The sequence below is a fragment of the Papio anubis genome, chromosome 13 (assembly GCF_008728515.1).
Source record: "Papio anubis isolate 15944 chromosome 13, Panubis1.0, whole genome shotgun sequence".
Taxonomy (NCBI): Eukaryota; Metazoa; Chordata; class Mammalia; order Primates; family Cercopithecidae; genus Papio; species Papio anubis.
This window is the reverse complement of record NC_044988.1, coordinates 4,644,297-4,657,389: the sequence shown is the minus strand read 5'-3', so window position 1 is coordinate 4,657,389 and position 13,093 is coordinate 4,644,297. Positions and strand designations below refer to the sequence as shown.

At 53.3% G+C, this 13,093-nt stretch overlaps 1 protein-coding gene across 1 annotated transcript in view; it reads left to right on the top strand.

Moving 5' to 3' along the window:
* WNK2 (WNK lysine deficient protein kinase 2) overlaps positions 1-13,093 on the top strand; it is a 136,341-nt gene that overhangs the window by 58,338 nt on the left and 64,910 nt on the right. The window contains 3 exon segments of the mRNA XM_031654036.1: positions 7,102-7,360; positions 7,363-7,389; positions 12,487-12,686. Coding sequence (XP_031509896.1) covers positions 7,102-7,360; positions 7,363-7,389; positions 12,487-12,686 — 486 coding nt within the window.

Genomic DNA, 13,093 nt, shown 5'->3' with positions numbered 1-13,093 from the left:
GTGGGGGGTACCTTTCCGCCTCTTTTCTTCCTCCTTCTCCTCCCATCATCTTCAGCTCTGTGGATGAGGAGTGGTTGGGCCGGGCAGCAGAAGTGCCCCTTTGTGCTGGGGCGTCATCTGGGCCTCAGTGGAGGGGGCACTGAGCCGGCTGGAATGAGAGGCAGAAGAGACAGAGCCACAGGCACAGGCAGAAGCGAGTGGGAGTGGTCCAGACGCAGTGGTAGGAGGAGAGGCCACGCTGACGATGCCAGGGGGTCAGTGATGGAGTGGGAATTGTGTGGGATGTGGGGACAGGCACAGCAGGTGGGATGGATCTAGATTATTCTGACTTGATTCTCAGGTCTCTGCCATCTAGTAAAATCGCCACTGCCCACTTGTGCTATTAAAATATAAATTAATTAAAATTTAAAATCTACTTTCTCAGTCCCACTGGCCACATTTCAAGTACTCAGTACCAAGGGTGGTTAGTGGTTCTTGTCTTGAGCAATGCAGGACGTTTCTGGCCTGGAATGTTCTGTGGGGCACTGCTGCCGTGGGGCACTGCTGCCCTGGGCCAGGGGCTGTTAGAAGTTCTTGGACAAGCGGGCTTTGGTCACATCCCTGCAGATAGGGCATGTTTGCTGGGCATTGGGCAGTGGACGCCAGAGAGGGACAGTGGTGGGAGCCTGGCCTGGGAGGGCCCCAGGGCCAACACTGCCTCCTGAGAACCCTCATGCAGGGCCTAGAGACAGACAGAGACGTCTTTGTTGTTGGCTACAAAACATGAACAAATGTTGACATTAAGTCAGACAACTTGATACGAAGGACAGGAATGTCTGCACCGGAACAGGTGAAAACAGAGTCACAAAGGGGAAGACCAGTGGGCACGAGAGGCTGGGAAGAAGGCGGTTCATATTGCAGGGTAGGAAAGTTGCGTATTTTCAGTGAACACCCGAGCAGAAATAAATCCAGTGTGCTCATGGCGGAGAGCCCTCGGCTCATGTGTCCTGACCACAAAGGTGCTCGCGCTTTTTTCTGTCTTTTAAATAAGCTTTTTCCTGAATATGTGACGTGTGTTGAAAATGTCCGTCAGTCACCAGTTCCAGGCTGATGATTCTTCCCAAGCTTCACTTCTCCAGGCCGGGCTGGGTCTCAGTAAGGGGAAGTGGATCATACCTGGATGGGGGTTGCACAGAAGTGGGAGGGGTGGCTGCTCTGGAAGGTTCTTGCGAAGGTCTCAGTCAGGTGCAGAAACTGAGGCTTGGCGATGCCGTGAAGGTGCGTGGGCCCTCAGAGCCAGGAACGCTGGGGTGCAGTGAGCTGCATGTTTGTCACAGACTCTGCTCCTCCTGGCAGCTCCTTGTCCGTGGGGGTCCTGGTGTGTGGTGCATGAGGGATTCAGTGGGCCACATGGTATAGGCTACGCCATGAGGTCAGTGCAGGGAGCAGCGGTCTCTCGGCTGGACTTCCTGCAACTGTGATCCCCGAGGAAGGAAGCAGGTGGAACGGGGCCGCTCCTGGGGCTGAGGGCTTTGGGCTGCATGAGCTAAGGTCCTGCTGGGGTCTTGGCACGCTTCCTACTGCTCCTAGCCTCTTCACAGCTGTAGGATGGGGTGCTTCTGGTATGGACCTGAGTGCAGGGCCTCAGCACCTGGGACTTGGATTGGAGGAGATGCCTCCTTAGGCTGCCAGTGCCTCAGCCAGGGCTCTGCCTTCCCCTGCACAGTGGCCCATGTCCTGGGCTGTGATAACACAATGAGGATGGCTACAGCATCCCACTGTGGGGTGATGCCCAGGCTGGCTTCTCTGTGGGGCTCCTGCAAGCTGGCTGCACCATCACCCCAGATGCTGCAAAGTGGCCACCTGTGTCCCCACCCGGCCCACTCTCATCTGGGTTGTCTCTGGTCACATCCCTGACCCAGACACAGAAGCCTCTGCTATGAGCAGATCTAACGGGGTTGATGAGCTCTGTGCTTCCTGGAGGATCTTTCATGGCTCTCGATGACTGTGTGGTGCACAGAGGTACATTTTCAGATCGAATTGCTCCAAGTTTGCTGTGAATTACTTTCGGATAATTAGCAGCACATCTGTCCTGTGACTTCAGGTGCACCATTTCTCTGCTGATGTAATACAGCTGTCCCTTCACACATTCAATGCAAATAGCAAGTGCTAAGTGAGGTGCTGCACAGGCTGTGTACAGCCTGCCAGCTAAGGACTGAGATGGTGGCTGCAGGCCAAGAACATCTTTCTGGAGGCACCTGGCTGGCTGCTTGGTGGGAGGGCTGAGGTTTTGAGAGGACAGAAGGTGGCCTCGAGGGAGGATGAGGATGACCTCTGGGAGTCTCACGCACAAGTGAGGATGAGGAAGGTCCTGGGGCAGCTGTGCTGGCTCTGCCTTGCAGGGAGTTACCTCTGTCCCAGTGCTGAGGTCTGGGCCAATGGCAAGGATAGGAGGACATTTGGATGACCTGGTTTTGATGTGGTGACAGCTCAGGAAGGACAGGAGAATGAGGCGCTCTTGTTCCTTCCACGAATGTGTTTATGCTTGGTCAGTGCTGGGGGGACAGGGTACGAGGGACTGGGGAGCCGTGTCAGGAGGCCAAGTGCTGCAGCGATGGCTGAGCGGCAGAGGGGACATCACAGCCGGCTCAGCGCTGATTCCAATATGGGTGGTGCAGCCTGGGGAGGGGCCCAGGATTCTATAGGAGCAGTGTTGCTGCCTCCAGCGGACCTCATGGCCTCCTTGCCTGTCTTGGGTTCTGTCCTAAGGTGGCAAAACCTAGAACCTGTCCTGGACCTTGTCTAGCTGTTCCCGAGACAGGCGAGCAGGAGGAGACTCACAAGACTCCGACTCCTCCCTGCTTTTCATTCACATGAATACTCGGCCTCCCCAGTCCCGCCCGCCTCCTGCAGGGTCGTTGAGGATGCAGCTGTCCCTTTAACCTACAGCCTCTTGCACCCGTCACCACACAAGTCCCCACCCCAGCAGTTGACTGAACTCTGGGGCTGTGTTCCTGTGTCAGTTCACAGCAGAGGCCCCTTGGCCCCAGCATCTTCACCCTCTTCTGCATCTTTTACATTTTTTTCATGGTGAGACATGTCTCCTGTGAAATAGAGCATCCAAGAAGAAGGGACACGACCTGTGCTTGGCTAAAGCACAACAATAAACAGCACCCGCCCCACTCTGCTAAGAACAGGGAAGGCAGCACCTCAAGAGCTGCCTGACAGCAGCTGGAAGCTACATGCTCCCACCTTGGGCCTCACTCCCTGGAAACAGCTTGTGTGCCCCGGCAGGTCGACACTGGGTCTCTATGGGGCCTTTCCAGGTTCTAACCTCACACTCTTTCCCACCCATTTCAGACACCAGAGTCCGTCACTGGCCTCCCTGGGGTCCTGACACCAGCCCTGCCATGGGCCCTAGACTGGAGGGGCCTTGCCATGATGCAGTGAAAACAGCTTGATGTCTGTATATCTGCTGAGGCTAGAGAGACACTAGCACCTGGCTCTGAGGCCGCTCTTGTTCCTAACATCTGAGATTAGGCTGGGTGCAGTCACTCACGCCTGTCTTCCCAGCACTTTGGGAGGCCGAGGCAGGAGGATTGCTTGAGCTTAGGAGGCCTTTGCCGTGAGCCATATGCCGCTGCATGACAGCAAGACCCTGTCTCAAACAAACAAAAGTCCCTGAGATTAGCAGGTGTTGGGTCTTAGAGATGTTCCGGAATCCAGGTGAGACTTCCTTCTGGAAGGACCCTGAGGGTGGGAGAGGATGCAGATGGGGCAGAGCTCTCTTTCCCCTGAAGTCACCTCTCAACGAGTTCCACTGGGCGGATGGAAGGGGCCAGATGGAGCTCCCCAGGGAGAGACAGAGGAAATAGCGGGCTCTGTGGGGCCTGGGCCAGCTTCGATCTGGAAGGGACTCTGGGAGTCGGCCCCCAAGGGGATTCCCAGCCAGCCCTCCCCTCCACCTTCATACTCTCCTGATAATGCGATGTGCCTGTGTGGCACTCACCATGGCTAAATGTTTTCCTGTTTGGGAAAAAAAATAGAAGAAACACTTTAGGGAGGAAGGCTGGGGGTGATGATGAAGACAGAGTCTCCAGGGAAAATGGGCTGCGGGCTGCGGCACCAGCAGCAGATAGTAACGGCAGCAGGAGGACGTGGCCTCGGCAGCCTCTGGTCACGTATCTGGGCCAAGGTGGGCAAGGGTGGGGCCACGCCCTGGATATGACCCTGAGGCTACATGGAGCCTCAGGAATGGCCTCACCCACGTGCTCACTAGGAGCAGAGGCCTGGGCCAAACAGGTCTGGCAGGCTGTGCATACCTGCCCCTGGGTGCCAGTGACAGGGACACCTGCTTCGGCCTCCCTGTGAGACCCCCTAGGGTTGGAGCCCGTTCTCTGGGGCTCCCTAGAAAAGAGTCCGCTCTGGACTCTGAGCCAGAAGAGAACCTGGTGCCTCGTTTCTCCTCCTTCCCAGCTGGGCTGCCCTGCTGCTGAGTGGCCTTGGGGCTGGTTTGGGGCCAGTGGTGACCCTGAGTGTGGGCAGGTCCCACTGACTGAGCTGTCACTCTCTGTCCCACCTCACTGACCCCCCTCCCCCACCCCACTCATGTCTCTTCTGAGTCAGGGGAGACTGACCGCAGCTGTTTTTGTTAGGGAACGTCATTCTGTGGAAAAAAATTGTCTTTTGAAACAAAGATTTTTGAATAATCACAAACACTGAAAAATTGCAAGGACACTACAAAGAACCATTTATTTTCCACGAACCATTTGAGACTAAGTGGCTGACCTGATTCCCCTGAAGCCCTGAATACTTTCATGTCTGCTTCCTGAATCTAGGGCACAGTCTTGCATCCGGAAGTACCGTCAATCCTCAGCCCCATCCTCCCATCCTCGGGCCACTCAGGTCCCCAGTTGTCCCAGTGACACCATCACGAGGCCTCTGGGCCCCTTCTGTGCCTGACTTCCATGTCCTGTCCCTAGGGACGGGCTCAGGCGTCCCTCGTGGGTGGGTCACAGTCAGGTCTTGCGTCTCCACAGGAATCTCGTGGAAGGGGCTGAGTTTGCATGTGTTTCCCAGGGGTGCACGGCTTCACCCGCCGGTTAGGCAGATGCTGGCTCTGAGCTTGGTGCAGGGCGCCTGTGGCTTCTCTAAGTGGAGCTCCTCTCACCTTTCGCAACTGTACGTGTCTCATGGAGAACGTTTGGGCGCTGGAAATATCTGTTTGTCACCAAGCTTCCCGCTTATTTCTTTACCTGTCTGTGGCCTCACGGTTTTCTGTTTTACTCAATGGGTCCTGCTCCACGGATGAGCTGTCCCATTGCTGCCTAGCGAGTCACTGGAAACGCCCTGGCCCCAGCCTTGGAGGTCAGGGATCAGGTGCCTGGGCTCAGGGCCCCAGTGAGGTGGGATCGGGTGTTGGCCAGGGCTGCAGTCTCAGACCCTGCCTCAGAACTCAGTTCTCTGCCAGGAGGGCCTCTGCATAGGGTCATTTGTGACATGGCTTCCCCTAGAGCAGATGATCCACAGGAAAGGGAGGGAAAGAGACTGGGTGAGGGAGCCACAGAGGAGAAACAGAGGGAGGGAGAGATGGAGGTCGAGAGGCCACACTTACCCGCCATCCCCCACCTGATACCAGCAGTGACACCTCGTCCCTCCTACCACCCCCATATGGAAAATGCGTGTCAGAGTCTGTGGACATGTCCTTCAAACCGTCATTGTGTTACTGTGCATTTTGATGCTCAAAATGCCCCAGATTTGCCAGCGGGAGGCCCTCGGCACTGGCTCCCGTGCCGTTTTGCACGTCCCTGTCACTCTGAGCACGTCCTCACTGTCAAGCTCATCCTGTCCTTCTCCTGCCGAGCTGGGAGCTGCCGCTTCGTGGAGCCTCACTGCGTTCCTGTCCTGGCTGAGCTCCGCGCGCTCCTTGCTGTGGGTCCTCCTGGTGAACTCAGTTCACAAGTACACATGTGTCTGTGCATTTACACCACGAAGGTGTGAGTCTGCCTGTGCAGTCTGTCTGTGTTCATTCACGTCTCTTGTGCGCTTCACACCAACAGCTCCAGTTCCCACCCGGCAAAAAGGTTCCTGTTGAAAATGTTTACCTCTCCACACCTGAGGAGCCTGGCGTCCACTACTCCTATATATTTTCTTGTTTGGTCCCTTTTGCGGGGTCGCCGGCCTCCAGTGGTGCTGTCACCACCTCCCCTCCCCCACAGCTGTGACTCCCTCTGCGCCTGGCACTGCCCTGAAGCCAGGATGCCCTCCTGCATGGGCACCTCTGCCCTACTGCAGAGGCCTGGTTGGTCCAGCCTGACCTAGCGCCTTTAGAACTGAGGTGCTCAGGAAGGGAGGGGAAGCGCAGGTGGATTTGGAATCTTTGTTCTCCTGTATTTTCATGTGTTTGTGATCACTACAACTGCAGCCTGGCAAGAGCGGCCCCTTCCAAAGGGATCTCTTTCATCAGAAGAAAGAAGGTAGTTATTCCGCGAATATTCTCTGCGAGCTTGGTAGTTATTCCACGAATATTCTCTGCGAGCTCATGATGTTTCCTGGAGACCTTGGGGCTCTTTTACAAATGCCCTCAAGGTTCTGCTTGGTAAATCAGTTTTAAAATTTGCCAGGCATCAGTGCATACCTTACTGGTCTAATACGAAACGCACATCCTTCCTCCATCTACAACTCGGGTGTGGCCCCGTTCCCCATCTTTGGGCAGCCCCAGACTCAGAGACATTTCAGGAAAATGCTAGCCCCAAAGCTCCTTGTCACCACTTCTGAGCATGGAGACAAGCAGGAGCTCCATCCCATCCGCCACCAGCCCGGGGGTGGCCGGGAGCTCAGGGAGCCCTGAAGTCCGGTCCAGGGGCTGCTCTGCTTCGCTTTTGGTGCGGACTCTGTGGGAGGCAAGTCAGGCCTGCGTGGTGGTGGTCTTCCTTTGCCTTGCCTGGCAAACCCCTGCCATGCCTTCTCTGAGCTGGCCCCGCGGATTTTACGCTCACTGGCATTGGGGTGGTGAGTGTGTCCTATGTGGATGAACCAATGATGGGAAAGCACTTTAGGTAAGGGGTATGGGCCGGCGTGGGCTGATCCCCTGCGATGCTGACAACATGACTGCCTTTACAGATTGAGTCTGGATTCTTCCACGAGAGTGACGTCAAGATCGTGGCCAAGTCCATCCGTGACCGTGTGGCGTTGATCCAGTGGCGGCGGGAGAGGATCTGGCCTGCGCTGCAGCCCAAGGAGCAGCAGGATGTGGGCAGCCCGGACAAGACCAGGGGTCCGCCGGTGCCCCTGCAGGTCCAGGTGACCTACCATGCACAGACCGGGCAGCCCGGGCCACCAGAGCCCGAGGAGCCAGAGGCCGACCAGCACCTCCTGCCACCTTGCCGACCAGCGCCACCTCCCTGGCCTGTGAGTGCTCAGGGGTACCCCTCCCACCTAGCCTGTAAGCTATTAGGCAGAAAATGAAGTCTCTCTCTCTTTTTTTTTTTTTTTTTTTTTTTTGAGCCAGTGCTTTGCTCATCACCCAGGCTGGGTGCGATGGCGCGAGGATCTCAGCTCACTGCAAGCTCCTCCTCTGGGAGTTCATGATTCTCCTGCCTCAGCCTCCCCAGTAGCTGGGACTACGAGCTTACGCCACTTAAGTCTACCAGCTGGATTTTTGTATTTTTAGTAGAGGCCGGGGTTTTCACACCTGTAGGATAGTCTCCCGATCTCCTGACTCTCTCATGATCATCTCCATCTAGGCTCCCAAAGTGCTGGGATTACAGGCTTGAGCCACAGCCTTGACCAGTCCTCTCTCTTTGTAGGTCTTTGTGAGGAAGGGGGTCAGCATAGCATCCCCTCGGAGGAGACATGGTGCAGCTCTGAGCTGTCCTCACGTAGCGTGGTGATTGCTTTAGCTGTAGGTGGTTCCCAGTAGTCCTGCCTGGGTGCCTGTGCCCCATGACAGGCTTGCCTTCTGCCAGCACCCTTGGTGCCAGGGCATGTCGTGAACTTCATAAGAGAGCAACTTTCAGGGTGGTGGGGCCAGCAGACCCAAGCACTGGGATGTGCAGGGCCTGATTCTGTGACCAGCCTGGGGCCGGTCCCCCCGGCCCACCATGCAAGGTGTGGACTCTAGATATGGGTGAGCCCCGTTTCAGGGAAGGGACTGGGGCTTTCTCAGCATTTCCCGATGGTCTGTAACCAGAAGGAGATTAAGGTTCACAGAAGTCCATGTTCTCAGGACAGATGGGGACAGATGGGCCCTGAGCCAGCGGGGTCTGGTACAGCCAGTTCAGTCCCACTCTCTGCTATGGATCTGTGGACTGGGGGCAGGTTCCTTAACCCGTCTGAGAATGACAGTTCTGGCCCCTTGGGGGGAATGTGAAGGCCAGGTGAGGTGGCGGCTGCGGCTGCTTGGTGGGACATCTGTCCTGGGAACAGAGTGTGCTGCTTGCTGGCTTGGCTTGTGGTGTTGCCATGGGGATCTGCCATCCCCAGTAGTATCTCCCTTCTAAGGCAAAACCTTTAGGACCTTTTGTATATTTTCAGCAGGGTGTTACTGATGAATTGGCAGGAATCACTTTGGATCAGCCTTCATCTAAGACCATTTAGGGAGAACCTAGCATCTTCTGCACATACAGGCAGAACCTAGGATCATTTAGGGAGAACCTAGCATCTTCTGCACATACAGGCAGAAAAGTTCCTGCCTGTGCCTTCCACATCCCAAGAACTCAGCAGTGAGCTGAGGACCGAGGAACATGGCTTTGTTCATTCTGTGAATACACATGGGATAGAATGACAGAGCCAAGGGACCTGCCCGGGCCAATATTTCAGATCATTCATGTGCAAAGACTGAAATAGTCTGTTTAATTTATTTAATATGCATGTCCTTCATTTATCATTGAAATGGCTAGTTCTTGAAAGTAGGCTATTTAAATTCAAACAAGCAGTCATCATGTCGAGACCGTTCGCCTACTATTTATGTCACTCAAACCCGCGCAGGTTTGCTTTGGAGAATAAAATTGGTACATTATTGCTCCATTTTCTGATACATCTAAAAAATTAAAGAGCACAGACTTTTTGTAAGAAAAAATTCATGTCCGACACAGCACGACACACACACTTTTAAATCATAATTGTGGGTTAAACAATTTCTAGGATGGGAGTTTAAAAATCTCCTTTTTTCAAACTTTGAAGAGATATAGTTTGAGGATATTTCTATATGTTTAGCTTGTGGTCAGATAGTCTAATTCAGGTTTGATCCACTGTGGGAAAATCAGATGGAGACATTGACGGACTGATGATTGCAGTTCAGGTGTGGGTGTTCTCTCTGCAGACAGGCCCACTTCCAGACTGACTGAGAAGGATTCTGTGTGTTTTGTGCAGAGGCCATGGCCATGCTTCTCAAAAACACTTTTTTTTTTTTTTTTTTTTTTTTTAGACGGAGTCTTGCTCTCTTGCCCAGGCTGGAGTGCAGTGGCTGGATCTCAGCTCACTGCAAGCTTTGCCTCCCGGGTTCACGCCATTCTCCTGCCTCAGCCTCCCAAGTAGCTGGGACTACAGGCGCCCGGCACTACGCCCAGCTAATTTTTTTGTATTTTTAGTAGAGACGGGGTTTCACTGTGTTAGCCAGGATGGTCTCGATCTCCTGACCTTGTGATCTGCCCGCCTCAGCCTCCCAAAGTGTTGGGATTACAGGTGTGAGCCACCACGCCCAGCTAATTTTGTATTTTTAATACAAAATTACAAATTTTTAATATAAAATTTTGCATCTTAATACAAATATAATAATACAAAACAATAATAAAACATGTAGCCTACCACACACATAGAACACACACAGGCACACATAGAACACACACAAATACATAGGCACACATACATATGCACATACATGTGGACACTCACACGTGAACACCTGCACACAGACATGCATGCCCCACGTGTGTGTACACATGCATGCCCACCCTGCATGCACATGGACACATGTATGTATACATGTGAATACCCTCCACAAATGTGAACACATTCACATGCACACATACATGCACACATGTCTGCACTCATACGTGAATATGCACTTGCACACTCACATTCACATGTGTGCACACATGTACACCCTTATCCCCTTCTGTTTCATAATGGATAGCACCCCACATAGCCTTCTTCACCTTGCTCTCGGATGTGCCAGGTAAGAGCAGGAACCCCATAATCCAAGAAGAACCTGGTCTGTGTAACAAGATTGGCACATAGACACACATTAGTGCATTAGAAGATGCAACAATATGTCAGTTTTTACAGTTTTCCCTTGTGTTTTCTTAAACTGCCCATCAAGTGTCCTGACCAAGCAGGGGCTTCCTTGGTGACTCCATTTAAGCAGCTGATGACTGTAGTAGCACATTTGCCAATAGTTTCAAAAATGTCTTCTAAAATGTTTAATTGTGTAAGTAATGAACTCATTCACTTTTTTTTTCTTTTTTTTTTTGAGATGGAGTCTTGCTCTGTCACCCAGCCTGGAGTGCAGTGGCACAATCTCAGCTCACTGCAACCTCTGCCTCCCAGGTTCAAGTTATTCTCCTGCATCAGCCTCCCTAGTAGCTGGGATTACAGGCATGTGCCACCATGCCCGGCTAATTTTTATATTTTTAGTAGAGATGGGGTTTTGCCCTGTTGGCCAGGTTGGTCTTGAACTCCTGACCTCAAGTGATCTGGCCACCTCAGCCTCCCAAAGTGCTGGGATTACAGGCATGGGCCACCGTGCCCAGCCCATATTCACTTTATTTTTTATTTTTTTAATTTTTTAATTTTTTTTTGAGATGGAGTCTCGCTCTGTCACCCAGGCTGGAGTGCAGTGGTGGGATCTTGGCTCACTGCAACTGCCATCTCCTGGGTTCAAGCAATTCTTCTGCCTCAGCCTCCCGAGTAGCTGGGACTACAGGTATGTGCCACCATGCCCAGCTGATTTTTTTTGTATTTTTATTAGAGGCAGGGTTTCACTATGTTAGCCAGGCTGGTCTCAAAGCCCTGACCTCATGATCCTCCTGCCTCGGCCTCCCAAAGTGCTGGGATTACAGGCGTGAGCCACTGTGCTCAGCACATATTCACTTTAAACATGTAAAATGTGGGCTGGGCATGGTGGCTCCTTTTGGGAGTCAAAGGTGGGTGGGTCACTTGATTCCAGGGGTTTGAGACCAGTCTGGCCTACATGGCGAAACCCCATCTCTACAAAAGATAGAAAAATTAGCCAGGTGTGGTGGTGTATGCCTGTAGTTCTAACTACTTGGGAGGCTGAAGCAGGAGAATTGCTTGAGCCTGGGAGGTCAAGGCTGTAGTGAGCCATGATCACACCACTGCAGTCCAGTCCAGATGACAGTGACACCTTGTCTCAAAAAAAAAAAAAATAAAATAAAATAAAATAAAATGCTACACATATGGTTAGAATCGCTCTACTTGAGACTTGTTGGGTTCATACGTGTTCTCCCCTTCCTCCCCATCCTCCTTTCCCCTCCCCTCTCCAAGTGGAAATGACCACTTTATGACCACTCAGCTCATTAAAAATCAGAGCTGCCTGTCTGATTGGTTTTGCTCAATTAAACCTCAGCATTTCTTATGTCTTCCTAGGTTACAATAGGTTGTATCCATTCCTGGGAAAAGTTATTTTAACGCCAAGCCAACGGGATTTCCCCTTTGTTTAAATTATAAATGGACACAATAGTCTGAAATGCAGCTCCTCGCGAAAATAGCGTGGCGTTTGTAAGTGGTAAATTCTAAAGTTTCTGTAGCTTTTGGCTTCTGGAAGCAGTAAACCCAAAGTACCGTTTCAGACAGGTTTTCGTTTTCCCCTCGGCTGGCATGACCCCACAGGTGAAGATGGTTCCAGGCACACCGGGGTCCTGTCTGTGCCTCTGCTAGCGGGTGGGCCTGTTTGGGTTTGATGGGGGCCAGGCCAGCCTGAGCCATGTGAGGCCTCTGGGGGAGCTCAGGCCGTGGGCGCTTGGTGCCACCCCTGCCACTGCATCCACTGCACAGGGGAATGGTGGGTGCATTTCCCTCTCAGGGCCTCTCTGTGGGTGTTCGGACACCTTGGCCCCATTTTCCAGCCAAGTTAGTTCTGGTCCCGTGACCTCAATCCCACACAGTGAAGACGTCAGCTTTTTCTTACCCTGGACGTTCCTTTGGCCTCCCAAGTCCCTTGTTCCCCTAAGAGCTGGAATGTGTGCTTGTCCCCCAGGCCGTGGCGGGCTGGTTGTGGGTACCTGTCTTGTGGGAGGGTTGGCACGATGTACCTGCCCTGACATCATGCTGGCCAGACATGGGCAGTGTTGGAGTGAGGCACAGTGACAGCGTCCCAAGTATAGTTCTGTAGCAGCCAATTGTATAAACAGTATGCACCGGTTATTTATGTGATCTGGAGAAACAGTCAAACCTTTATTTTGCAGAAGAAACTATGCAGATGAGCCAATGTTCGTTCATGTGATATTTGGAGATGTCCACTCTAAGTCTTGCTTTTGTCCTCTCCAGCGGACAGCACCTTCGACAGCGGCCAGGGCTCTACCGTGTACTCGGACTCGCAGAGCAGCCAGCAGAGCGTGGTGCTTGGCTCCCTTGCCGACGCAGCGCCGCCCCCGGCCCCGTGTGTGTGCAGCCCCCCTGTGAGTGAGGGGCCCCTCCTGCCGCAGAGCCTACCCTCGCTGGGGGCCTACCAGCAGCCCACAGCTGCGGTGAGTCAGAGCGCCACTCCCACCCCCTTCCCCATCCCCACTATCTGTTCTGAGGGCCCTGAGGGCTCTGAATTCTATGATGGGCTGTCCAGGCTGCACTGCACTGTGGTCAGCGTTAAAAGTGGCCTGTGGTCAGTGTCCAGTCACACTTCCCCTGGGGAGACATTCAAAAGCCAGGCCCAGAGGAAAGCCGCGTCCTTGCTGCCAGCTGCGGAACTGCTGGCCGAGTAGCCCTGATGTTCCTGTAAAGACCTACTAGATAGGAAAGACACCCTCTTGGAAAAGAGACCCCAGGACACCCAGAGTTTGGGAGGCTGTGATAGAGCTGAGTGGTTCCCCCTGGGGGGCGGGCACAGTGATAATGGTGACAACCCACAGCCCCAGTCATGATACCCATTGACTTTGCC